The 24,487-nt window shown below is 44.1% G+C and overlaps 20 protein-coding genes across 20 annotated transcripts; 12 read left to right on the top strand and 8 right to left on the bottom strand.

The window, feature by feature from the left end:
• Positions 1-61: 61 nt before the first annotated feature.
• On the top strand, positions 62-1,849 carry Eint_100820 (glycerol-3-phosphate dehydrogenase; the record flags this gene model as incomplete). The annotated part of the gene is made up of 1 exon (XM_003073722.2): positions 62-1,849. One exon carries the CDS (start codon positions 62-64, stop codon positions 1,847-1,849), a length of 1,788 nt encoding a protein of 595 aa, XP_003073768.2.
• Positions 1,850-1,928: 79 nt separating this feature from the next.
• On the bottom strand, positions 1,929-2,279 carry Eint_100810 (uncharacterized protein; the record flags this gene model as incomplete). The annotated part of the gene is made up of 1 exon (XM_003073721.1): positions 1,929-2,279. One exon carries the CDS (start codon positions 2,277-2,279, stop codon positions 1,929-1,931), a length of 351 nt encoding a protein of 116 aa, XP_003073767.1.
• Positions 2,280-2,338: 59 nt separating this feature from the next.
• On the top strand, positions 2,339-3,433 carry Eint_100800 (uncharacterized protein; the record flags this gene model as incomplete). The annotated part of the gene is made up of 1 exon (XM_003073720.1): positions 2,339-3,433. One exon carries the CDS (start codon positions 2,339-2,341, stop codon positions 3,431-3,433), a length of 1,095 nt encoding a protein of 364 aa, XP_003073766.1.
• A 145-nt stretch (positions 3,434-3,578) lies between these two features.
• Eint_100790 (U1 snRNP protein) lies at positions 3,579-4,313 on the top strand (the record flags this gene model as incomplete). Its single annotated transcript, XM_003073719.1, has 1 exon — positions 3,579-4,313. One exon carries the CDS (start codon positions 3,579-3,581, stop codon positions 4,311-4,313), a length of 735 nt encoding a protein of 244 aa, XP_003073765.1.
• Positions 4,314-4,374: 61 nt separating this feature from the next.
• On the top strand, positions 4,375-5,082 carry Eint_100780 (glutathione-S-transferase-like protein; the record flags this gene model as incomplete). Its single annotated transcript, XM_003073718.1, has 1 exon — positions 4,375-5,082. The coding sequence occupies one exon, from the start codon at positions 4,375-4,377 to the stop codon at positions 5,080-5,082; it is 708 nt and encodes a 235-aa protein (XP_003073764.1).
• Positions 5,083-5,176: 94 nt separating this feature from the next.
• On the bottom strand, positions 5,177-6,031 carry Eint_100770 (rRNA methyltransferase NOP1; the record flags this gene model as incomplete). Its single annotated transcript, XM_003073717.1, has 1 exon — positions 5,177-6,031. The coding sequence occupies one exon, from the start codon at positions 6,029-6,031 to the stop codon at positions 5,177-5,179; it is 855 nt and encodes a 284-aa protein (XP_003073763.1).
• Positions 6,032-6,124: 93 nt separating this feature from the next.
• Eint_100760 (chromosome segregation protein) lies at positions 6,125-7,759 on the bottom strand (the record flags this gene model as incomplete). Its single annotated transcript, XM_003073716.1, has 1 exon — positions 6,125-7,759. The coding sequence occupies one exon, from the start codon at positions 7,757-7,759 to the stop codon at positions 6,125-6,127; it is 1,635 nt and encodes a 544-aa protein (XP_003073762.1).
• A 149-nt stretch (positions 7,760-7,908) lies between these two features.
• Positions 7,909-8,349, top strand: Eint_100755 (uncharacterized protein; the record flags this gene model as incomplete). Its single annotated transcript, XM_009163640.1, has 3 exons — positions 7,909-7,935; positions 7,964-8,120; positions 8,144-8,349. 3 exons carry the CDS (start codon positions 7,909-7,911, stop codon positions 8,347-8,349), a joined length of 390 nt encoding a protein of 129 aa, XP_009161904.1.
• Positions 8,350-8,386: 37 nt separating this feature from the next.
• Positions 8,387-9,019, bottom strand: Eint_100750 (putative methyltransferase; the record flags this gene model as incomplete). Its single annotated transcript, XM_003073715.1, has 1 exon — positions 8,387-9,019. One exon carries the CDS (start codon positions 9,017-9,019, stop codon positions 8,387-8,389), a length of 633 nt encoding a protein of 210 aa, XP_003073761.1.
• Positions 9,020-9,069: 50 nt separating this feature from the next.
• On the bottom strand, positions 9,070-9,840 carry Eint_100740 (uncharacterized protein; the record flags this gene model as incomplete). Its single annotated transcript, XM_003073714.1, has 1 exon — positions 9,070-9,840. One exon carries the CDS (start codon positions 9,838-9,840, stop codon positions 9,070-9,072), a length of 771 nt encoding a protein of 256 aa, XP_003073760.1.
• A 136-nt stretch (positions 9,841-9,976) lies between these two features.
• On the top strand, positions 9,977-11,041 carry Eint_100730 (DNA replication factor C small subunit; the record flags this gene model as incomplete). The annotated part of the gene is made up of 1 exon (XM_003073713.1): positions 9,977-11,041. The coding sequence occupies one exon, from the start codon at positions 9,977-9,979 to the stop codon at positions 11,039-11,041; it is 1,065 nt and encodes a 354-aa protein (XP_003073759.1).
• Positions 11,042-11,045: 4 nt separating this feature from the next.
• On the bottom strand, positions 11,046-11,591 carry Eint_100720 (uncharacterized protein; the record flags this gene model as incomplete). Its single annotated transcript, XM_003073712.1, has 1 exon — positions 11,046-11,591. The coding sequence occupies one exon, from the start codon at positions 11,589-11,591 to the stop codon at positions 11,046-11,048; it is 546 nt and encodes a 181-aa protein (XP_003073758.1).
• Positions 11,592-11,668: 77 nt separating this feature from the next.
• Positions 11,669-14,317, top strand: Eint_100710 (transcription initiation factor TFIID subunit TAF1; the record flags this gene model as incomplete). The annotated part of the gene is made up of 1 exon (XM_003073711.1): positions 11,669-14,317. One exon carries the CDS (start codon positions 11,669-11,671, stop codon positions 14,315-14,317), a length of 2,649 nt encoding a protein of 882 aa, XP_003073757.1.
• A 144-nt stretch (positions 14,318-14,461) lies between these two features.
• On the top strand, positions 14,462-15,538 carry Eint_100700 (methionine aminopeptidase 2; the record flags this gene model as incomplete). Its single annotated transcript, XM_003073710.1, has 1 exon — positions 14,462-15,538. The coding sequence occupies one exon, from the start codon at positions 14,462-14,464 to the stop codon at positions 15,536-15,538; it is 1,077 nt and encodes a 358-aa protein (XP_003073756.1).
• Positions 15,539-15,782: 244 nt separating this feature from the next.
• Eint_100690 (uncharacterized protein) lies at positions 15,783-16,286 on the bottom strand (the record flags this gene model as incomplete). Its single annotated transcript, XM_003073709.1, has 1 exon — positions 15,783-16,286. The coding sequence occupies one exon, from the start codon at positions 16,284-16,286 to the stop codon at positions 15,783-15,785; it is 504 nt and encodes a 167-aa protein (XP_003073755.1).
• Positions 16,287-16,358: 72 nt separating this feature from the next.
• Eint_100680 (uncharacterized protein) lies at positions 16,359-17,159 on the bottom strand (the record flags this gene model as incomplete). The annotated part of the gene is made up of 1 exon (XM_003073708.1): positions 16,359-17,159. One exon carries the CDS (start codon positions 17,157-17,159, stop codon positions 16,359-16,361), a length of 801 nt encoding a protein of 266 aa, XP_003073754.1.
• Positions 17,160-17,262: 103 nt separating this feature from the next.
• Positions 17,263-18,363, top strand: Eint_100670 (ankyrin repeat-containing protein; the record flags this gene model as incomplete). Its single annotated transcript, XM_003073707.1, has 1 exon — positions 17,263-18,363. The coding sequence occupies one exon, from the start codon at positions 17,263-17,265 to the stop codon at positions 18,361-18,363; it is 1,101 nt and encodes a 366-aa protein (XP_003073753.1).
• A 25-nt stretch (positions 18,364-18,388) lies between these two features.
• On the top strand, positions 18,389-21,166 carry Eint_100660 (MutS-like DNA mismatch repair protein; the record flags this gene model as incomplete). The annotated part of the gene is made up of 1 exon (XM_003073706.1): positions 18,389-21,166. The coding sequence occupies one exon, from the start codon at positions 18,389-18,391 to the stop codon at positions 21,164-21,166; it is 2,778 nt and encodes a 925-aa protein (XP_003073752.1).
• Positions 21,167-21,351: 185 nt separating this feature from the next.
• Eint_100650 (translation initiation factor eIF-2B subunit epsilon) lies at positions 21,352-23,019 on the top strand (the record flags this gene model as incomplete). Its single annotated transcript, XM_003073705.1, has 1 exon — positions 21,352-23,019. The coding sequence occupies one exon, from the start codon at positions 21,352-21,354 to the stop codon at positions 23,017-23,019; it is 1,668 nt and encodes a 555-aa protein (XP_003073751.1).
• Positions 23,020-23,096: 77 nt separating this feature from the next.
• On the top strand, positions 23,097-24,470 carry Eint_100640 (DEAD box ATP-dependent RNA helicase; the record flags this gene model as incomplete). The annotated part of the gene is made up of 1 exon (XM_003073704.1): positions 23,097-24,470. The coding sequence occupies one exon, from the start codon at positions 23,097-23,099 to the stop codon at positions 24,468-24,470; it is 1,374 nt and encodes a 457-aa protein (XP_003073750.1).
• Positions 24,471-24,487: the final 17 nt, after the last annotated feature.

The raw sequence follows: 24,487 nt of genomic DNA, 5'->3' as shown, positions 1-24,487 counted from the left end.
CTGTCAACCAGTAATTGGATGTCCGGAAGTATAAGAGAGAAGAAGGAGTTCGTGCCCATAGATGCTGGCTGCACTGGTGGTTTTGTTTCTTTCGGTACTTATGGCCTTCAGATATCTCTACAAGAAGATATTTGTAATGGGTAGGCTGAAATGCATCAGGAAGCCCTGCAAGAACTGGGAGGTGCCTACAAGAGAGGCCATGATGGAGAGACTTCGGTCGGAGGTGTTTGATCTGATCATAGTTGGTGCAGGGAGCAGTGGGGCGGGATGTGCCCTTGACGGAGCAACGAGGGGGCTGAAAGTAGCTCTGGTAGATGCAGGGGACTTCGGGTCAGGAACTAGTTCGAAATCGACCAAGCTTGTCCATGGTGGAGTAAGGTATCTTGCAAGTGCAGTTAGTAACTTAGATTGGTCTCAGTACAAGCTTGTTTGGCAAGCGTTGGAAGAAAGAAGTACCATGTTTAGAATATCGCCATATCTTACAAATAGCATCAAGATAATGGTTCCGGTATACAGCAGGATACTTATTCCTTACTATTACATTGGGCTGAAGCTCTATGACTGGATCTCAGGGCTGAAATCATTGGGAGGAAGCTATTTTATTGGAAGGAAGGAGGCTATAGATGTATTTCCTCATGTCAACAAGAAGAATCTTTGTGGAGCAATGGTTTATTTTGATGGGCAGCAAGACGATGTTCGAAACAATGTGATGCTAGTGATGACTGCAGTTTATCATGGAGCAGTGGCAACGAACTACCTGTCTGTGAAATCCTTGATAAGCTCGGGTGGAAAGATTACGGGAGTTCGATGCAAAGACGGGATTACAGGCTCGGAAATGGAGATTAAGGGACTTGGGGTTATCAATAGCACAGGCAGCTTTGCAGATGATCTAAGGAAGAAGAGCGATTCAAGCACGGGAGAGATTATATCCCAGAGTTCGGGAACACATATTGTTATTCCAAAGGAATATGCACCCAAGGAAATGGGGTTTCTGGACCCTCTTACAGGAGACAACAGAATAGCCTTTTTCATGCCATGGATGGGGAAGACTCTTGTGGGGGCCACGGACATCAAGGCAAAGAATGAGTTGTCGCCATCTCCAACAAAGGAGGATTTAAAGTTTCTGATGCATGAGGTTAGGGCATACACTTCGCAGGGCCTAAAGCTGGTCAAGGACGAGGTCTCTGCTATCTGGACAGGAATAAGACCGCTGGTCAAAGATGACGAGGTTTCGGAAACAAGTTCTATTGTTAGGAAGCATTTTGTCAAGATTGAGAAGAATGGACTTCTAACGGTCACAGGAGGGAAGTGGACGATATATAGAAAAATAGCAGAAGATGCCATAGACTTGGCAATCCGAGAGTTTTCATTGAAGCCAAAGGGCCCTTGTGTGACGAAATATGTTCAGATACTTGGGAGTGATGGGTATTCCGAAGACACATATGTCTCGATCCAAAGGAAACTAGGGGTGGGAAAGGATACTGCAGAGAGGCTTACGAGATTCTACGGAACAATGGCTTTGAAGCTTGCAAAGTATAGAAGAAGGGGGAAGAAGAAAGATCACCTATCAGAGAAATACACCTACCTTGTCGAAGAAGTGGAGTACTGCATAGACAACGAGATGGCTGTCAGGATATGCGATGTGCTCTGCAACAGGCTGATGATTGGGCTTATAGATGTAAAGGAGGCCTATCGGTGTCTTGGGAAAGTTCTTGAGATATTCAAGAGGAAGCATAGATGGGATGCAGACCGATGCAACCGTGAGGAAGTAGATGCTATAAGAATGCTCAATACATATGGGCTGAAAATCTTAAGGGGAGAACTTCAGAGCAGTTCTTCATTGGAGTAGGAATCCAAAAAGAAACACAGAGATGGGCTCTGGTCTTCCTCGTAAATGAAATAAATTCGTTGGTGTTTAATCGAGATCTTTACTTTATAAGTTTCTGCAACTTTCCAAAGAGTAAGGTTGTTAGCACAGTCCTGAATGTGGGGATGCTGTCTTTCAGAAGAAGGAACAGGCCCAAGACCTCCAGAAAAAAGCCAAAGACAAGGAGCTTGTAAACCTGAAACAGAATTCCCATTCCAAAAATCACCATGGCTTGCATTTTCTCTGGGCGCAGAAAGGAGAACATCCTGGACCGGGCAAGAAGAGCAATTCCTATGATTATCAGGAGATTCCCGGATATCATGAGCGCCCTGTCCATCAGAAGAATGGCACCAGCAAGGAATACAGTCACTCCTATTGTCATAACCATTACTCCAGACTCTTTTAGACTCATTCTGCTTCAGGGGAGAAGCAAGAATGCTGAAATATGCCGATGAGGAGATCCCTTGAGGTATGAGAAGAATAGCTGATCTTAAGATCGGGAACAAGAAGCGCTTGATTCCAAGAGAGACATGCAAGCCTGAGTTCCAGATTCCCAGGGACTTGGTATATCTGATTGGAAAATACGATAGACGTCTAAAGGCTCTGTGCAAATCTGTGCCTCCAAGGGAAGTACCCATTCTTTCGCCGTGGAGGAAACCATATGAGAGGAAGGTGTATTATGAGGCAAGGCCTGCATTTGACGTCGACCTCCACCCCTTTATCAACCTTCGGGTCCTGAGGGTCTGTGATTCGTGTTCTTTTGATTTGGCTTCGATCAACAATACATGCATTAGAAAGCTGAGCATTCTAAAAGTTGCAAATGTAAAGATGAGGAGCAACATAGACACTGTGCTGCAGGAAATAGTTATGAGGGACACTACTGTGGCGTATGAGGATCTTATGAATATTCTTGGTGTAGGGTCACTAGTAAGTGTGTCACTAGTGAATGTTGATGTCTTAGGATGCCATGAGTGGAGAGAAGGCCTTATGAAAAAGCTCCAAGAGATGCCAAAATTGAAGAAGATAGAGCTTGTCAACATGGGAATTGACTTTCAATCCTTCGTTGACCTGTGTATCTCAAGGGAGTTGGTATGGTTTAAGATTATTGATGAAGGGGTCTGTTTGGATGTAAGACTGTGTTCTTTTGTGAACGCTGTACGATGCATGGGCTTTCTGAAGTGCCTTACCAACCTTGGTCTCGAGATGGCAGAGATAATGTATGTTGGAGGAAGAGACTTGAAGTGTATGAGGGAAAGTCTTCCTAATTTGAGGCTGCTTCATGTGACAGAGGCGGAGATCGACAGTAGGATGTTCAAGACGGTATATTTGAGATACCCAAATTTGGTTGGGCTTGGGTTTGTTGGATGTACTTTTGATGGGGCTTCTTTCTATGAGGTCATCATGCACTTCAAAGGTTCTCTAAGATATTTGGACCTTACCTCGTCCAGACTTCCACATGATTATGTTTCTTTTCTGAAGAAGACCTTGAGCTTCTGCTCCATAAAGTTGAAGAGTGGCGAGTTTATTATGATTGGGGGGAGATCCTCTGTATCATTACCAGGTTAGGCTAAAAGGGCCTCCAGAAGTTCTATGCGATTGTTTTTAGATAAGGATGACGGCTTCCGGGAAACGGAGAATAGCAACAAAGCTTGTTTCTCTCTGAGAAAGACATCATCGCTTTACCTATGTTCAAGTATCGTCCCCCATTAGAATGACAGATCGAGCAAGGGAAGTTCTTGACATGCTTCTTGGGCGGGAAAGAGACATCTACAACCCTGACAAGCTATCTTCGGAGAGGAGAGACACCTGCATATACATGCTTGCTTCGTTCTGCCCATTTGAGTTGTTCCGCAACACGAGAAGAAGCATTGGAAAGTGCAGATATGGTAACCATGAGGAATATTACCGGGCTGAATACAACAAAAATGGAAGAAAGAGGGCTGAAGAGTATGAATGGGAGCTCCTTCGTTTACTTGTTGAGATTGTTTTGGATGTTCGAAATGTTGCCAAGAAATGCACTGCTTCTGATACTTCAGATCTTCCTCTGCTTGAGAGAATAAAAGAAAAGGAGGAGTTGTTCAAGAAGCTTTATGAAAGTATCGAGCAGCTTGGGATGGAAGGAAAAGTGGAGGAAGCGTGCCACGCCTTTGATGAATGCGAGAAGGTAAAATGGGAGCTGGAAAGAATCAAGGAAGCATATTATGCAAAGAACAACGGAGAAGGGATGGGGAGATGCACTGTGTGCGGAGCAGGCATAGTTTTAAGTGATACAAAAGTGAAGATAGACAGGCACATAAAGGGAAGACTTCACAAGGGACATCTTTTAGTCCGAAGTAAGCTAGCCGACCTCTTAGAGAAGTTTGGAATCACTAGTGTAGCAGAGATATTTCCAGATGGGTTTTTATTCAAGCACTTGAGAAGCCACCCCTTCTCTTCATCCCTTTAGCAGCATGGGATGTTTGAGTCTATATTCGGTTAATATTTGTATGACCCAGTACCCACGATAGATGTCCGACGAGAGCATATGGAGGAACATAGGTGGAGAAGGCTATTGCTCGTTCAAGATGAAGACAGAAGAGAACGCTCTGTGCAGGAACAAGAACAATGTAACTGGGTTGTGCGACAGATTTTCATGCCCACTAGCCAACTCGAAGTATGCAACAGTCCGGGAAATGGGCGAAGAGCTTTTCCTGTTTATCAAGGAGCCTGAGCGGGTGCATGTTCCTAGAGATGTCTACGAAGAGATCAAGCTGTCTTCAAACTACGAAGAAGCTCTCAGGCAGATAGAAGAGAATCTTGAGTTCTGGGATGAAAAGATTATCCACAAATGTAAGCAGAAGCTTTCGAAACTCACGCAGTATCTCCGAAGGTTGGAGCGCTTCAAGGAGCACGGGAAGACAAAGTATATGGTGAGAAGAAAGAAGATGAATAGAAGAGAAAAGCTCCGAGCACTCAAAACTTTAAACAAAATCAACTTCGAGAAGAACATAGGAGACGAGCTCATGCTCAGGCTTGAGAGTGGAATCTATGGGACAGAGCTCAAGGACAGATTCCATTTGGCAAACAAGGCTGCAGTAGAAAGAGAAAAGAAACAGAATCGAAAGAAGAGATATGTTGCCGAGTTGGAAGAAAGCGATGGAATTCTTGAAGAGGAATCCTGTGGAGTAGAAAAGAAGGCGGACAAGAAAACTAAGAAGACTGCCATGAAATGGTGAAATAATACTTTTAGGTCGTTTATTTGGTCAAAATAAAGATTTGGATATGAAGGTCTGATTTCATCTTCAGGGCTTTTGAGTTTCCCTGGGGGAACTATTTCTTTTCTCCAGACTTGGACAGCCTAAACTTCCCGACTATCATTGCATGGTCCTTTTCAAACGGCTCGAGAGTCACTTGCTCCTTTGGCTTGATGTTGTGCTTCCTCAGGATGTTCACCTCTTCTGCAAAGACTGTTTCTGCAGGGACTGACGAGTTGACACAGTTGGCCTTGATCGACACATCAACTCCTCCTCCTTCCTTTAGGAAGTACTGGGCATTCAAGGCAACAATTCTTGTCTGGTCGGGCTGTGAAACATCCGAAAAGATGCAGTCAACCATCGGCACAAGCATTCTGTATCTCGATGGATGTCTTGCATCCTCTATTATCGGAACGATGTTGGGACGCTTCATAGACATGTTGATCAAATCTCTTCCAGATCTTTCACTGAACTCCACGGCATACACCACTCCGTCCTTCCCAACAATGTCCGAGACATGGGAAACCGTTGTACCGGATGAAGCCCCTAGATACAACACTTTGCTTCCCGGGCCCATGTGGATGTTCTCAACCCCACAAACAATTCCTGCTGCAAGCTTGCTTCGATAAACATTCCAGACCCGATACTCGATTCTTTCTTGCTCAACATCAACAGTAATCCTCCTTTCTCCATACACGCTAATCCCTGGTGCCAAGCTTTTTGTAAGCAAAAGATCCTCCTTCCCCCGACTAACATAAACCCCTGGAAACCTCCTATGCGGCTCAACTAAGACCTTTTTATCAAGCCCGGCCCGTACACTCCCCTTCTTCTTGTTATTCATCCTTTCTCTCCCCCCTCTTTTGTCAGGCCGAGCCATTCTACTTTCCTTCCGGAATTTCCCTCCGTTGGGCTTTTTATTGGTCTTCTTCATGCCTCCTTTGAAAGGGCAAAAAATTCCAGAATAAAACTCCTCCTCGCTCTTATCTTTGTAACAAGAAACACAACTTTATTAGTCCCAGCCTTCTCACCTGTTCAGTAAGGTCCTCAGGTCTCCAACCTGTGACTGGATCAATGTATGAACATCAACAACTGTGTTGTAGAAGTTAAACACCATCTTGCTAATCTCCTCTCTCTCATAGTTTATGGTGTTGAGTGTTCTGTCAAGAAGTATCTTGGCTTTTTGTAGCTTCTGCTCACTCATCAGCAGAGACGTGTTGGACTCCAGATTGAGCTTCAGAAGTTCGTTCTCCAGCAGCTCCATTTCGGTCTTGCTCTTCCTTTGCTCGTTCTCAGATATCTCCTTCTTCTCCAGATACAACTTTCCTGCCATCAAAAGCTTATCACTGCAATATTTGAGTCTGTTGCTTAGTTCGCTAGACATTCCTTCCTTCTCTGCCCTTGCTTCCTCAAGCATACCTTTGTTCATCTCCCCTGCCACAAGAACATCACTTCTTCCATTTAGCTCCTCTTCAAGACGTACAATCACCGAAGCTATTCCGTTGTCAAACACCTCGTTGCTTACCTCATTCACTACTTGGACCCCTCCCTTTGTGTCCTTCACTATCCTCAATGAAATCTCATCTCGAAGACCCTTCAGATCAAAAAACAACTTCTCAACCTCTTCAACCTTTTCCTGTGCTTCTCTTTCTTGTTCTCCTACCTCTCTCATAAGCCCCTCCTTCTCCGGCTTCATTCTTTCTAGCTCCTTAAATAACTCCATCTTCTCGGTATTCATCTCCCTTACGTCTTCAGGATTGATCTTCTGTTTCGTTATTTGAACCCTCAATCCTTCCTCTTGTACCCTTTGGCTTTCAATCTCCTCCTCAACCCTTGCAATATCTTCGCAAAGACGCTCAATAGCCCCTAGATACTTCTTCTTCTTCCCCTCAAGCTGTTTCTCAGAAGCTATCAGCATGTTCAGATCATCTGTCAACTCTCTCTTCTTTCTCTCCAGCTCTCCAAGGCTTTCAGACATCCTTCGAGACTTCCCTATCATCTCCTCAATCCGGGAAAGTTCCTCCTTCTTTCGATCGATCTCCTTAAATATCCCCGTGTATATCTCTGTGACCTTCCTCTCAAATTCCTCCTCAAGAGCCGCATCATCCTCATCTCCTTCCATAAATCTCATATACCCATCACACACATACTCAAAGAAACAGCTCTCAACACTCTTCTCTTCCTCCTGCTCGAGAAGAGTTGCTCCATGCCTTATCAGCTCCACTAGCCAGCTGCACATGCTTAGAATTACAGGCCATGTGTGGGGTGTTATTGCACTCAGCTGGCTTTTCGTAATCTCCCCGCAATATGGATACCTCAAATTCTTCATCACATTCACAACTTCGTCCTCAAACCTTGAGGAGAACACAAAGTCGTCCACAAATCCATACAGGAACTTGAAGATACTTTGGAAGTCCTTCGAAGACGGGTTATGCATGATCTTCTGTGATATCTGTCCATCGTATCCATTTTCCATCAAAAACCCTAAAATAGTGTCAACACACTGCTGCTTGTATCCTTTCTCTCTCACCAGCCTCATATCCCTCCTCTTGATCTCCTCAGCCGCTACAGAGTGTCTTGGAAATAGAGCAACCTTCGCCCCTGAAATAGGTGTCTTAATAGAATTCCTGGAGTTCGGCGTCATGGTGAATCTCCGAGTCATAGGGATCCCGAAATATTTTTTACTTCTCCGTTCTAGCCATCCATTCCCAATGTGTCCAAGGGAACCCTTGCTGTCTCTAGCCCATCAAGCTACCATGGCCTCCCTTCTTGGCATCAACAAACCATCTAAACACCCAACCCCAGACCACAATGATGTTCAAAGACAAGATGGAAATGGTAAGTGCCTTGCCCTACTAATTCAAAGATTTCATCGCTCCTCGGACTGATCCTCACTGCATCCCTAGCACCAAGATATTTCTACGGAAGCCAGGTTCTCATAGTTATAATAACATATTCCACAGCTCTGTCTCTTGTAAAACCAATGGCAAAGAAAGGAAAGCTGTATTTTAGAATCATAAATGGTAAGTGCTATCTTTAATTTAAGCTCTCCATGTTATTGCAAAGATAATGAACCTCCTGGCATTCTTCATCATCATGAATAATGTGTTTGTAATGAGGATGGGATACAAGAACTGCAGAGAGTGCTTCACTATGACCACGCCAGACATCGTTGTATCAATCCTGTTCTTCATATACTACTCGGTGTATTCAACAGCTTTTGTCTTCTTCTTCGGAGTTTCCGCCAAGTAGCCAAAGGTAGTAAACATCAAGTTTCCTCTTTCCACCTTCATCTCTTCTTGTAAACCCATGGAATCAATCTGACCGGTGGAAGTTTCTTCGGATTCTTATCTAGATTCTTTTTCAAAACGAAAAGAATAAACTGTGCATTTGACATGTCGGTATGCTCAACTTCAAACCCAAAGCTCTCAAACTTCTTCTCCAGATGCTTTATATTAGGTATCCTGCTCTTGACTTCTGCTATATACCAGTACCCCGACTCCCTTAGTATCCGGTTTACCTCCTTCATAGGAACCGAAATGTTCTCAGCCATCATACTTAAACAGCAAACTGCAATGTCCACACTCTTGTCATCTAAAGGGATCCTTTGTCTCATATCGCAGCGGATTATATCCTTTCGAGAAGGATTCAGATCCAAGGACATTACATTTTCAAACTCCCTGGAAATCCGAGCATCTCCACATCCTATGTCTGCTATCGCCATGCCATTTCCTTTCTTCTTTATCTTCTCAATAATAACATCAAGAGGATTAACTGGCCATCGCTTAACCTGCTGATCATACAGCTCATGATATAGCTTCAAGTCCCTCTTCTTTAAGCCCTTTCCATGGTACATCTTGTCGTTCAGTATCCGAAACATCCCTCCCTCTAGCCTTTTCATTAGCTTTTCCTCAAGACTCATTCCAGGGGCTCCCGGCCCATTATCTTTTCCTTCCTAATAGCCTTCCCTCTTTATGAAAAGTAGTCGTATGGAAACACTCCATGCCTACTTGCATCCACATTCTCCTTGGGATCAAATAGATCCTCATAGTTTCTATAGTCCTCCTCAAGTACCGAGAAATCCTTGAATAATTCCATGAATTCGGAACGTTTTTCTAGAACCTCCCGAGCTCTTTCCTCCTCAATTCCCTTCTTTCTTCCCTTCTCTCGGGAAACCAAATCCTCAATTTCCGAGTCAATGGCCCTCAGTACCATCCAGTATCCATAGTAGGCCAATCTCTCTTTTAACTTCTTGCGAAGAAGGTCCTTCCTCTTGTTGTTAATCGAAACTTGTTCTTTGTACAGTCTAACCAGATCCCTTATATTCTCTAGGGAAAAGGATCTTAGAGTCTTCTCCACCTCAATACAGTCTTCCACTTCCATTTCTGCAGATCCTTCCTCCTCCAGAACTTCGGAAAAGCCATTAAGAATATCTCCTTCGTCTATAAGACATCCCATAAGACCCTTTATCATGGCCTCTCTTGCACATTCAGTCTCCTTCCCAACTATCTCCTCAAGCCATTCCTCGTCTAAAGGCGTCCTTAAAACAGTCTGATTAAACTTCTTCTCGTCTGCTTCTGCAAAATAATCTTTAAGAAAAGCCTCGAACTCACTGTGGGGAATTTGTCTGCTTGTGTTTTCTATTGCTGCACTGTCTCCGTCGGAAATTTCATTTTTCATGAAAATCTTTGTCTGTCTCCCGGGAAGATCTCCATATCTCCTGTCTTTACTCTCAAAGTCCATGGACTTGTATTTTACTGCATAGAAATCTGAAGCCCGTCTTTAGAGAAGTGTCAGAAGAGAGTGTAAAGGAACAGTCAATCCAGAAGGTACCCGACCATATACTTAGATAAAAGGTCTCTTGGAACATGCACCCCAGATGATATGGATTGAAAAGTATAGGCCAACGTCGTTTGATAAGGTGGTTGGACGGGACAAGATCTCGAGCCTCTTGAAAAGTTATACTCTGGAGACAATTCCTCACATGATACTACATGGGAAGTCTGGGCACGGAAAGAAAACCACTCTCCTGTGTCTGATAAACCATTTGTATGGAGGAAACTCTGAGCCAAAGATAAGGACGGTTGAGGTTCTAAGCGGAACCAAAAAGATTGAGGTGTCGTACATGGAGTCTGACGAGTATGTCGAGATATCTCCATCCCAGTACGGGCATCACGACAAGGCTGTCATCCAAAACATCATTAAGGAGATGGGGCAGACAAAACCTATACTGTCGATGCTTTCAAGAGCTAAAAGAACCCCAATCAAGCTCATTGTTATAACATCTGCGGAAGAGTTGAGCCTGGAGGCACAAGCAGCCCTCAGAAGAACAATTGAAATGTACAGTAATGTTCTCCGTGTCGTATTGATGTGTAACGAACTCTCAAGGCTGATAGAGCCAATAAGAAGCAGATGCTTCTTCTTGAGAATCCCAGGCTTTTCCGACGAAGATATTATGTCTAACATGCGTAGGATACTGGAAAAGGAAAACTATACTGTCCCGGAGGAAACACTTGAAGAGATATGTAGAGAGTCGGAGGGAAACATGAGGAGGGCTCTCTGCATTCTCGAGCTGTTTTGCTTTAACATGAACGAGAAGGAAGCAAAAAGGCCGAAGAACAACTGTAAGGCAATGAAGCTTGATTGGGAAATAGAAGTGGGGTCGATGGCAGGAGTCATTAAGCGTAATCCGACATCGGAAGGACTGGTTGAAATTAGAAAGAGTCTGTATGCACTTCTGAACACATGCATATCTCCCAGGACCATTCTTATCGGGCTACTGCGCAACCTTGTTCTTGGGGAGGACTTCAAGACGTTTCTTCTCCTGTCACGCCATGCTTTGAAGTATGAGGAGAGGATAAGGCTTGGAATGAAAAGTATATATCATCTAGAAGGGTTTGTGGCAGCATCGATGTGTGTGCTCAACGAAAAGAGATACATCTGAAGATTTAATAGTTTGGGGATGGCAACGGCTCTGTCTTATTGGACTTCTCCTCCAGTTCCCCATACTCCATTGCACCCAAGAGGTAGTCTTCTTTCAAAGGAGAGGAATAGTCAACGGACTCCACCACATCGGATGGGATCGTGCTCTTCAAAGCACAATAAACCTTTTCTCTAAGCTTCTCCTGATTACTCAAGAGCTTCAGCCTACCTATGCTAATCAAGATATCAAGGATTCTTGGGTCGTTGGCATTGCTCTTCAAAACAGCCTCTCTTTCTGGATCGGTGCTGTTTATTAGACTCATTCCTTCTTGGAGTAATCTCTCTATCTGGGACTCGACTATGGCTTTAGTTTTGGCTGCCTGCTCTGCCTTGAGTACTGAACCGTTGATTCCAAGAGGAACAAACCGAGGCTGCATCTGCTGCAAAGCATTGAGGCGAAGCTTGATCTCTGGATCCAAAAATGGATTTTCAAAGTATTCCTTCATGTATGCAAAAGGATTCTCGTTGTTTATGTATTCCTGGGGAATGTCTTGAGGGCCGGAGATACTCATGAGGGGCCCCTACTTTGAAAAAACATCTGCTTCTCCATCGATTCGGAATTGAAAGACATCCCCCTAAACATCCAGGAATGCAGACTGAGTTTGACAACTGCTCGAGGAAGGTAGCACAGGGTGGAGAAAGGAGAACTACGGAAGACGGGGATGAGACTTTGGAGACAAGGCCTGCAAATGTGGGGTTTCTAGACCTGCTGGTGATTGAGAAGTCCTATGAATACAAGCTTAGGAAGTATAAAGGGCGGAAGGTTCCGAACGAGTCGATGAGCTATGAAGTGGATGACCAGGGCAAGTTCAGAAACAGCATGACATATGCAAGGGATAGCAACACAACACTTCAAGCTCTTTCAGGATCCACAAGAAGCACGGGACTGAAGCAGTATCTCAAGAGAAAGCAGCTTGAGAAAGAGATTTTGAAGCGGAAAGTTTCCAAGGATGTCTTGGAGAGGGTTGAGGAGATCAAGTATCCTTTTGATTTGGTGGAATGGGAGAACGATGTAGTCTACGACACCGACAAGATTGGAAGTTTGGGGACTTCTGATACGGTTACCATGGAGCTGGTGGACAGTATTCTGGAGGAAGACTGGGAAAAGTACGTGGTTGTGGATGAGAACGACATGAAGAACTACAAATCGTTTCTCACACTCTATTTGGAGGACCCCAACTTAATCTTCGAAAAGGTGGACGAGAAGAAGCAAGGAAAGCCCAAGAAGAAACAGAAAGAGGTATTTTCTGTGGACAAACCTCTGAAGGGAAAGTATAATATTTCACTTGACAAGTATTATGGACAGGAGTCGAGGACAAAGAACAGCCTGGGGACGTTTGGGGTTCAGCATTCTCTTCCTGCGTTGCGACTAGATCCGATGTTTTACAAAAACAATCATACAAGGGAGGAGCTTAGGAACTTCCATAGGCCAAGATTTATGGTAAATGGCAGTGGTATAAGGTTCAAAGCAGTGGAAGGCAACAGGGGAAAAGGGCAAAGCATCATAAAGAAAGCGGGAGAGCTAACAATCAAGGATGGAGGCCCGTTCTCGCTGTTTGAATATTCTGAGGAGGAACCGTTTTTCCTTGTGAATCCGGGGATGGTGAGTCTACTCAATATCTATTATAGAAAGAGTAATGTAAGAGACGAGTATGCGCCTGACCAGTCACAATACACTATTCTGGACCCCGAGGATCCTTCTCCATTCTCTGGGTTTGGAGATGTCATGCCTGGGACATCTATACAGGCCATCACAAACAACTTGTTCATTGCACCTGTTTTCAAACACAGCTCCAGAGACTACTTGTGCATTGTGGAGTCATCGGCTGATGGGGAGTTCCTGACGTACAGAAACATTGACAATCTCTATTGTGTAGGGCAGCAGTTTCCACTGGAGGAGGTTTATGCACCGCATTCTAGAAAGCTCAATATATTCTGCAAAAACAGACTTAAGGTTGCAGCATTCCGCTTGTTCAACAGCAAGGTGGGGGGAAGCAAGGAGCTGAGGATTTCGCAGCTGGACGAAATGTTTCCTTATTTCAGCGAGGGTAGCAAGAGAAAGTGGCTGAAGGAGTATGCAGACTGTGTTAAGAAAGGACGAGATAATGTATGGGTTCTGAGGCCGAGCTCTGCATTGCTTGGAGAAGAAGATCTCAGAAAGCTTGTTACTCCCGAGAACATATGCCAATACGAGAGCATGTTGGCAGGGGAAAGAAAACTCCAGGACTCGGGATACAAAATGGTTGTCGAAAGTGACGATGAGGAAAATGAGGAGGAGATGGTTCCGCCTCCATGGTGCCTCAGCCGGAACTTTGTAAATGCATGCAACGGAAGAGGTCTTCTTGAGTTGAGCGGGCCTGGAGACCCCACGGGGATTGGAGAAGGGTTTAGCTTTAGAAAGATCAGGCTTAAGAGAGGGAACGAGGTTGAAAACCGGAAGATCATTAACGAGCATCAGCTAAGATACAAGGAAGAGATCGACAGGATATGGAACAAGCAGCTTGCATCTCTAAGCTCTGTTGAAGAGATTCCATTTAATGATTCCTTCCTTGCCCGGAGACATAAAGAAGGAAGAAGAAATACAGATGTGGCGAGTGAGACAACGGTGCTGTCTGAAGAGACATTCCTTACTATTAGACGTACTTACGGGGAGGGGGAATCTTCCTATGTAGAAACTGAAAGGATTTCTGATCCTCGTGTTATCAAGGCGTATTTGAAGGCACGGAAGAAGAAAATATCCGAGGAAAGGAAGGGAGTGCTGACATGTGGAAGCTGTGGACAAGTGGGGCATATGAAGACGAACAAGGCATGTCCTAAGTTTGCATCTGCAGCAAAGATGACGAAGAAGAAGATTGAAGCGGAAAAAAGAAAAGCCAGAGTGTATCTGCAGGAGATCATGCTGGATCTTCTTGCTCAGTTCTTTCAGATTCCATATTCTATTGCATTCCATAGGCCTGTGTCTATCAAGAAATTTCCAGACTATCCCTTGATTGTGGACAACCCAATTGACCTAACAACAATCAAAACAAAGGCCAGACACAACAAGTATAGGAAATTCAACGAGTTTCTGGACGATTTGGAGCTTATGCGTAGCAACTGCAGAAAATACAATGGAGAAGACCATTCTCTGACAAGGATTGCAGACAGCATTGTGGAGGCTGGGAGGAGAAGGTATAACGAGAAGATGGAGGAGATTCTGGAAACCGAAAGGGTTCTGAATGGATTCTTCGATGAATAAATTAATATGTTTATGTGGTTTGGAAGTCCTTTGGTTGTAGGTTGGGGCCTATGGCCGTTCGGGCTGTTGGTGTTATTAGAGAATAATGTTTCCCAATGAAATGCTATGGCAAGCCGATAATTTCTGATTCCCAGAGCCCATAGAATGAAGTTTATTCTGATTGATCAGGCGCCAGAGCTTCCTATTGAATTTCTTCCAAAAGGCGATTGCTACAGAAAGGGAAGACTGTTTGGGCCAAAGGGTGAGGAGATTGAAAATACCACCGACTGCGACCTCTTACAGGATGCACGTAGAGCAGCAGAGGCTCACAGAAGAGCGCGGTACAAGGTCCAGAGTATCATAAGGCCGGGGATAACGCTTTTGGAGATTGTAAGATCCATAGAAGACTCGACAAGAACACTTCTGGAGGGAGAAAGAAACAATGGAATAGGATTTCCGGCAGGGATGTCGATGAACTCATGTGCAGCACACTACACAGTCAATCCTGGGGAGGAGGACATTGTTCTCAAAGAAGACGATGTTTTAAAAGTCGACTTTGGAACACATTCGAACGGGCGAATAATGGATTCTGCATTTACAGTGGCATTCCAAGAGAATCTCCAACCTTTGCTGATGGCAGCCAGGGAAGGAACAGAGACAGGAATAAGATCTTTAGGAATAGATGCAAGGGTCTGCGACATAGGAAGAGATATCAACGAAGTCATCACAAGTTACGAAGTTGAAATAGAAGGGAAAACATGGCCAATTAGGCCGGTGTCTGATCTTCATGGGCATTCCATATCGCAGTTCAAGATCCACGGCGGGATTTCAATACCTGCTGTTAACAACAGAGACACAACAAGAATCAAGGGAGACACGTTTTATGCTGTGGAGACTTTTGCAACAACAGGAAAGGGATTCATAAACGATAGATCTCCATGCTCCCACTTCATGCTGAATGTGCACAAGAGCAGGAAGCTCTTCAATAAGGATCTGATAAAGGTTTATGAGTTTGTAAAGAGCTCGTTTGGAACTCTTCCCTTCAGTCCGAGACACTTGGATCACTACAACCTGGTTGAGGGCGGGTCTCTAAAAAGTGTGAATCTTCTTACGATGATGGGCCTCTTTACTCCATATCCCCCTCTCAACGACATCGACGGCTCCAAGGTTGCCCAGTTCGAGCACACTGTCTATCTAAGCGAGAATGGAAAGGAGATTCTTACTCGAGGCGACGATTATTAAAGCAGTTTGATGCATGATGCTTGGCCTCAATGACCTTTCTGGAAAGCGATGGGGGAAGATGGAATAAACATTAATTTGAAGGCCTCAGAGACTCTTTGTTGCTCTCATCATATGGATATTGCAGAGGGTGGGTTTAATCCCTACTAGCAAGCCTAAGCCAAGAGCTCTCATCATCGGCAGTCGCTTTAGAATAAAACATCTAAGACAGGGGTTGTGTGAATTGGTTTTATAAACTTTCATGTATTCAAACTTTCTCAAATAACTCGTCGCTATAGATCTTTGCAACAACCTTGTCCCCAACATATTTATACATAATCCTGTAGCTTACCATCATTTTCCACCTCTGTCCCAACTCAAGTGCAAAGTCAAGAGCTCCTCGATTTCTAACGATCCTGTAGTGGTTCGATACAACAATAGTGGCATCGTTCTCGTATATCAGCATCCACAGAATGTTGTAAAACCTCTGGAGATTTGCCACAGATTTATCTGCAAGAAATGAAATGGAATCAATGAACAGCACAAATCCTCTTCTAGATTTCAGGGACAGAAGTGCCTTCACAAGTTTTCTATAGCTCAGGATAAACGAGGCATCTGCTACTACTCTTAGGTTTCCAACGGTGTCGAAGAATACAGGATTGTCTGTCTGTTTGCTCAGCTCAACCATCATTCTATGAACATTCATGTCCGGAAACACACATAACTCTATAATTGAGTTTCTTCTTAGACCAGTCCCGTTCACAACCAGCATTATGAGAGGAGGGTTGTCTCCTGTGAACTTTCAAGTACAGGGTGCGATAAGAAGAGTCTTGGCCATGGGAGACTAGTCCCTGAGGAAGTTAAGAGAAAGATGCAAGTTCTTCCCAAGCTTCATGAGAAAGGCTGCATCTCTACGTAGCTCTCCGTTGACATATACACCAAGGTCCTTCCGAACAACCACTTCCTCATGATCCACCATTCCTTTCCAATAAAAGCCTATATGGGGAAGTATCCTGAGCACCTCACGGTCAAAGGCTTTGGGCCCAAAGTATCTGGACAGGTTCAGGCTTACCTTTGCATTCATTTGCTTTCCATTCACACCCTCGGCCACCAAGAAGCCAGAGTCCTCATCTTCTACAGGATCATTCACAGGAATGGGGAAGATAAATCTTTTCGTGTACATGTGATATTCAAATCTGTGCCTGTATATGTCGTAAATCCCATCGGTACTACTTTTAGCCACATCCCTGAAAGACGGATTTATGCAGTAGCCTCCATTAAAGACACATTGGCAAATGTCTCCCGAGTCCTTTTCCTCAAGCCCCTCGTTTCCCGTCTCCATCCGCACAAACATCCTAAGGTAGAAGTAGAAGTCCCGCATGTTCCTCTTCTCAAGATGTTGGCACAAGTAGAACTCGACATATTTAAAATACCTTGAAAAGCTTTCGTCAACAAAAGTCAGCTTTGCACTCAATCCAGATATGTCTATGATGAATGAAGGACTTGCAAGCGTATGTGCCAGGGCTCCGTTCTCCTCCGAGAAGTACTGAAGGCCAAGAACAGAGCATATTGAGGGGAAGATCTCTTTTTCCTCTATATTTTTGTGTTCCAGAGACTTCAGAAGCATCTTTTCGTCATGAATCATAGGGTCTTCCGAATATGTTTTTATTAGATCCTTCCCAGATGCTCCAGGAGTTCATTTTCTCCTGCCTCCTGTCAACCTTATATTTATCTATTTTGTTTATCGGATGGACGATGAGGAAATAAAGGCAGCCTTAATGGCAAATAGCTCAGTATTTCTGGATTCGGTTCCAAACAGCTACAGTTTTTCCGATGGAACCGGTCTTATTCATTGGGCGTCGATGTACAACAACCTGGACGTCTGCCATAGACTGGTGAAGGATCCTGGGATTGTTAACAGTGTTGGAGGAGCTCTTGATAGCTCGCCCCTATACTATGCACTTTACAACTCAAACTATAAGGTTATGAAACTCCTGATAGAAAACGGTGCAGACATCACCTATGTGAACAAAAGTGGAATGGGGCTGTTGCATACGTGTGCCAGATTTGACGATGTGCTAGGAATGGTTCTTCTCTTGAGCTATGGTGCAGACGCGGGTGTCGAAGACTTCAAGGGAAGAACGCTGCGTGTATATGCAAGGGGAAAGCGTGCTAGGAATGTGGAGAGGTTTCTGGAAGCAAATCGAGTTACGGACAGGTATAAGATCTGGATGATAGAAGGAATATCGATAGGGATGCACTGGGGATCTTTTTTCTTAGGGAAGGCATGGCAAGTTGGAGTTGTTGCTGTTTTTCTGATCTTCTGGGGAAGAGTGGCACGCACAAGACTTCCTGTGTATCTCAATCTGTTTTATTCTTTCTACATTAGCTACAAGGTGCTTGGAGAAGACTTTGAGCATACAACCCACACACTTGAGTATTTCTTCAATCTGGTTTGTTTGTTCTTGACCAGACCAAGGTTCGGTCCTGTGGGTACATACCAAGAGGCAAGGGAGTTGGTGTCTACGATGATAGAACAAGACGAATACACAATGGAGCATTTCTGCTACACGTGCCTAGTACGGAAAGCTGGTGGAACCAAACATTGCTCTATCTGCGAGAGATGTGTGCTTGGGTTTGATCATCATTGTCCCTGCATAAACAAATGTGTCAGCAAAGACTCCATGAAGCTGTTCCAGAGGCATCTTCTCTCCACACTCACAGTAACTATGGGCGTGCTTCTGTCTGGGCGGACTCCAGATGTAAGCTTGGAGCTGATGTCTGTAGCAGCCTTTGTTGTGCTTGTTCTAGTTGCAAGTGCATCTGTAAAAAGCCCCAGGCCTGTATAAATTTTCGGTGGTAAGAGGCCAGGAAATGAAAGAAAGAAAGACACTATTTGACTACTTTAAAGCTCCGAAGAAAAAGGAGGATTCTGGGGAGACATTGGACCGGATGGTTGATTTGGAGAACAGCAGAAACTCCACTGGTATTTTGGATCTCAAGGAGCACAAGAGAATTTGTAAGGCTCCAAGTCCCGAGGAAAGAGAAGAGGCAGCAGATGGTTCCAAACCTATAGTACCCTCGGATGTGGAGCCATCTTATAGAAGCAACAAGGGATTAGGAAAAGAAGAAAAAGAAGAGAAGAAGACAGAGGAGAGATATAAATTTCTGGAAGATATTAGGGACAGAAACGGGAGAAGAGTGGGAGAAGAAGGATATGATCCCTCAACGCTCTTGATACCGAAGAGCGAGTACAATAGATTTACACCCTTTGAAAAGCAATTTTGGGACATAAAGAAGGATCATTTTGATACGATTGTGTTCTTTAAGAAGGGAAAGTTCTACGAGCTATACGAGAACGATGCACTTATCGGAGCAAAACTATTTGATCTGAGAATTACAGATAGAGTAAACATGAAGATGTCCGGGTTCCCTGAGAGTAGTCTTGACTACTGGACCAGAAAGTTTCTGGAGAACGGATACAAGATTGCTAGAGTAGACCAAAGCGAAAACATGATTGGAAAGCAGATACGAGAAAGAGACGAGCTGAGCAAGGGAGTGGAGGGCAGGATGGCCAAGGACAAAATAATACGGCGAGAGCTTAAGGAGATTATTACACAGGGGACGATATACAATATAGACTACATGAAGTCGTCAATTCCTATGTATTTGATGAGTGTGGCGACAGATGAGATTTGTTATGCAGAGAAGTGCAATGGAGAGATTCATACATCTGTTTTGCTGTATGATGCAAGCATTGGAGAAGTGTATTTTTCGTCTTTCTGTGATGACAGAGCAAGACATGGAATCAAGACAATTCTGTCCCAACACGATGTCCGGGAGATGATTGCAGACTTCACCATCCCAGGGATTCCACGGGTTGTGCCTGATAAGACGGGATATGTGTCAAGCAAGAAGTATGAGTTTTCAAACTCCAGAGAGTATGTATGTTTCCAGTATTTGGCAAAGTATATGGAGAAGCTTCGGAGAAGTGATGCTTTGAAGAATGTAAAGATCTCGAAGCTTCAGGACGAGGCAAGAACCATGGTTGTTGATGACGCCACTCTCCGGAATATGGAGATATTCAAGAACAATTACAATGGAACAGGGGAGAAGACTCTCTTCAAGGCAATTGACTTCTCTAGCACACCCTTTGGACAAAGGCTCCTTAGAAGATGGATAGCAGCACCACTTGTAAGGAGGGAGGACATTGCAAAGAGACAAGAAACAGCACGTATGTTCAAAGAGGTGGAGGTTTCTAACCTAAAGAATGCCTTGGCGAGGATAGGGGATGGGGAGAGGCTTTTGACAAGGCTCTTCAATGGAAACCCGGGTACTAAGGACCTAAACAAATTCATTAGGTGTCTGGATGCCTGTAGAGAGGCAGGAGATGTCTTGGTACAGACACTGAAGGGCCAGAAAAGTGATAGCGCAGAATCTATGGTTGCAAAGGCAGAAGAATTCAGCCGGGAAATAAGCAAAGTGCTTGAATGGCACCGTAAAATCTATGATGTGAGCGAGACAGAAATATCTCCTGGAGAGGAGGATGGAGATGAACTGTGCCAGTTGATGAAAGAAAGGAGAGAAATTGAGGAAGGCCTGAATGAATATTTACGGGAACAAAAGGCCAGGCTAAAATGTCAATCGATAAAGTTCAAAGACGTAGGAAAGGACATATTCCAAATGGAGGTAGCAAAGGAGACGAAAGTTCCATCAGACTACTTCATAATGTCTTCCACCAAGGGAACCAATAGGTACTACACAAGAGATTTGAAAAATCTTGTTGAAAGATATGTTGAGTGCGAAGAGAAGATATTCCAATCCAAGGGGTCGTTGCTTAGGCGAGCCATAGATGTACTTCTTCCACATGTTGTTTTCTTCCGCCAGATGTTCTGGGAACTTGCAAATGTAGATTGTTATCTTTCGTTTACTACCTTTTCGCAAAGGAACAGAGCAACAACCCCCACCTTTTCGGAAGGGCTTCGCATCTGTGGAATGTCGAATCCAATATATCCTACCTTTGTAGCAAATGACTACAATGCACAAAAGAGAATTCTTGTGCTTACTGGTGCCAACATGGGGGGAAAGTCGACCTTATTAAGGACTTTGTGCTTCAATGTAATTCTCAGCCAGGCAGGAATGGATGTGTGCTGTGAGAAGATGGAGACGCCTCTCTTTGACAGGATATTTACCAGGATAGGGGCACGGGATGACCTGGTAAAGGGAGAATCGACGTTTATGGTTGAGCTAGGGGAAACGGCAAGCATCCTGAAGCACTCAACAAGAAACTCCCTTGTGATGATGGACGAACTTGGACGAGGGACTTCGACCCGAGACGGAGAGTGCATTGCCAGGGCCGTTCTGGACTACCTTAAGGAGAGAGGATGCCATGTTCTGTTTTCAACCCATTATCACAGGATCATCAGAGAGGTTGAAGGAGTCAGTAATGGATATATGAATTCGACGGTTAAGGGAAAGGACATTGTGTTTTTGTACAAGCTCATGGATGGGACGTCCTGGGACTCCCATGGGTTGTATGTTGCAAGAATGGCAGGGGTTCCGGAAGAAATTGTTGAAAGGGCTGAAAGGATAAAGGAAACACTGCAAAGATCGGCAGGGCGAGGAGAGGCAAGTAATATTTATGAAAATTAAATTTTGATTATGAAATAGTTTGCATGTTAGGCAGGCAGGCCTGAAACACTGTAGAGGAACTTGATGGCCATGGTGCTTGAGATGGGGAACACAAATAGGATACCTGAACGTGTGGCCGTTTTGATTGGGATGTATCAATAGTGTCTAGGCGATAAACAAAAATAAATCTAAATACCCTTCAATTGATGGAAATCAGGGACATTAAAAACTTTATAAGGGAAAACAGAGAGATAATCCTTTTGATTTGTGACTTCTATGAGACAAAGCAGATCCCTGCGGAGATGACCAGCCTCCGGAAAAATTTGTCTCTGTTTCCTGTGGCAAATATACCCATGATAGAGTATATTCTATCGAGCCTTTGTGATCAGAAATTCTTCAATGTGGTTCTTGCAGGGAGTGATTGCGAAGAGGTGATAAAACATGTCAAGAAAACAGAACTTGGGGGGAGGATGAATATCATATCGCTTGGATGCGATGGGAAATCGTTGGGAGATCTGATGAGACACATCGATGACAACGGACTTGAGTTCGACGATCTTCTGGTCATATATGCAAATCACTATACGAACTATCCTCTTAGAAGTATTATCAATAGGCATAGAGAAGACAAAAGCTTTGTGATGACTCTGTTTTTGCACCCTAACGAAAGCAACAGTAGGGTGTCGCACTTATATGGGTTCCGGGACAATGAGGTTATCTTCTACAACAAATGTATCAATGAGAAGTGTAACAGTGAGAAGGTTAGAGAGGCAGTAGAAAGCGATGGGACGATCGAATTCACTGCAAATCTATCCTCCCCGACAATAGCAGTTGTGTCATCGGCAATTTTTCCACTCTTCACAGAGAACTTCGACTTCAAAACTCTTGGGGATCTGGTTGGAGGGATTCTTGGGTTCAACGCATATAACTTCAAGATAATGTGCTGCAGACAGGGAGATATGATGGATGTAAATGGAAACATAGAGCAACTCAGCATTGAAAGAAGAAATAGATTTTACAGCAGGGAGATTGTCACATTGTACGACTACTTTAAGTTCAACGAAGATGTCAGGGAGGGAAAAGCTGTGGACCTACTGAGATTTAAATGCCATAACTCTGGGGATTTTCGGAGCTTTGTACAGGTGGAAAGCAACTTTTTCTTCGACATCCCGGATGTGGAGTTCCATGAACCGATATCAAATACTGTTATCGGATGCGACTTGAAGTTTAAGATGAATCATTTCATCAAGAACTCGGTGGTTGGGCATGGATGCTTTATCGGGGGAAACATAGACAGATGCATTATATGGGATGATATTTCGGTAAAGGAGGACTTTATGGACCACATAGTCTTTTCTGAGGGAAGAGTTATTCACTACAACTACTTGGAGGATGAGGCTGAGGAGGCTGTTTTCGAGGAGAAGGAGCCCCGAAGAGGAACATCTTTTTTTGACGATGTTGTGCTGTATCTGCTTTCTGTGGTTGAGCGGGAGGATCTGGACAGAGTGGACATGGACGATGTTGTCAAGCAAATAACTCTCCTGAGAATAGTGAGGAACGCTTCCTCTCTCGATCTGATAGAAGCATTTTCGATGTTCTTAGTGGAAATGATAGACTTTAACGACATAGATGGATCAACGATCAAGGCCTCCATGTTCTTCTCTATTCTCGACGGACACATGAGAGAAATAGAGAAGCAGGAGATGCTTATGGATCTCATCATACAGGGGCTCGGGGAGTGCCCACCTGACATCAAGATGAACGTGGTCTTCAAGTACGGCTATTTATTGGTTGAGGACGGAATCATCTCGCGCTCTGTTTTCAAAAGATACAACTCGATACTAAAGACATGGGTTCTACCTTCTGGAAGCTGAGAATAAAAGTTTAGAGAGAGCTATAAGTTTTACGGAATTTTGTATTTTTAGATCAACTAGGATGTGTCCCGGTTTTAATGCGTCCCAGGGGAATTGAAGATATTCCTATAAACAGCATTTTGAAGAAGGAAATAGAAGCGAACGGGTTTGGGAAGATGACTGATGTTCAACAGATGTGTGTTCCGGAAATGCTGAAGGGAAAGGATGTGGTGGTCCAGTCTCCAACAGGTACAGGAAAGACCATGGCGTTTCTTGCACCAATACTTAGTGCGATATACGACAGGAGAGAAGAGAAGGGAATTGTAGCGATGATTATCACACCGACTAGAGAGCTTGCCTTGCAGATCAAGGACGTAGCCGATCTGTTTGGGGTGGGATGCGAATGCTTTATCGGCGGAATGAACATTGAAGATGACTACGAAAGAATGAAGAAGGAATTTCCCATTGTTGTTGGAACGCCGGGAAGACTCTTGGAGATTGTCGGTAGAGACACAAAGAAATTTTCACGGGTCAGACATGCTATACTTGATGAAGCAGATAAGCTACTGGGCTTTGGGTTTGAGGAAAAGCTCCTGCAACTACTTGCAAAGCTTCCAAAAAACAGAGTTACAGGCCTATTTTCCGCAACAATCAACGACTCTGTGAGCAAGCTCTCGATGTCTTCTCTAAGGAATCCTGTTAGCATCAATGTAGGGAACAACGCAATGCCTGTCGCTCTCGAATATATTGTTCTAAGTCCTATGGACAAGCTATTTGCTCTAGTTGATATTGTCCCTGGGCGAAGATGTATTGTTTTCTTTGCAACTTGCAACGAGGTGGACTTCTTTTCTAGTCTGCTTTCGAGAGCTGGGCTGCAAAACATCTGCAAGATACATGGGAAGATCCCCCAAGATGAGCGAAATAGGGTCTACAGAGAGTTTTTCAAGGGAAACAGCCTTCTTTTCTGCACAGACGTGGCGGCAAGGGGAATCGACTTTCAGGATGTGGATTTGGTAGTGCATTTTGACATCCCAAAGGAATACAGCAGTATAGTCCACAGAAGTGGACGAACGGCCAGAAATGGATGCAAAGGGGAGTCCATCCTCTTTGTGATGCCGAATGAGAAAGCATATACCGAGTTTCTAAAGCTGAAGGGGATTCCCGTGGCAGAGAGCAGTTACAAGATAAAGCCTTCGACTTCCTATAGCGACATAAAGAGCAAGATTGATTCTGATCTCCTAAACCTTTCTGTTAAGGCCTTTGTGTCCTACATAAGGTCATACAAGGAGCACTTTGTGTCTTACATCTTGGACTACAAGGGCTTGGACTTCAACTCTTTGGCCGAGCTTTTCTTTCTGGAGAAAATACCTGGAATGGCAGAGCTGAAGAACGTCAAGTTTGAAAAGTTTGTTAAGCCTGAAAAAACCGAGAGAAAGGGGACTAAACCTAAAAAAAGGATCAGAAAAAAGTAATAAAGCAGAGGTTTAAA

This window comes from Encephalitozoon intestinalis, chromosome X (genome assembly GCF_000146465.1).
Source record: "Encephalitozoon intestinalis ATCC 50506 chromosome X, complete sequence".
Lineage (NCBI taxonomy): Eukaryota > Fungi > Microsporidia > Unikaryonidae > Encephalitozoon > Encephalitozoon intestinalis.
Note: the sequence above shows the minus strand (reverse complement) of the source record. Positions and strands in the feature narration are given on the sequence as shown.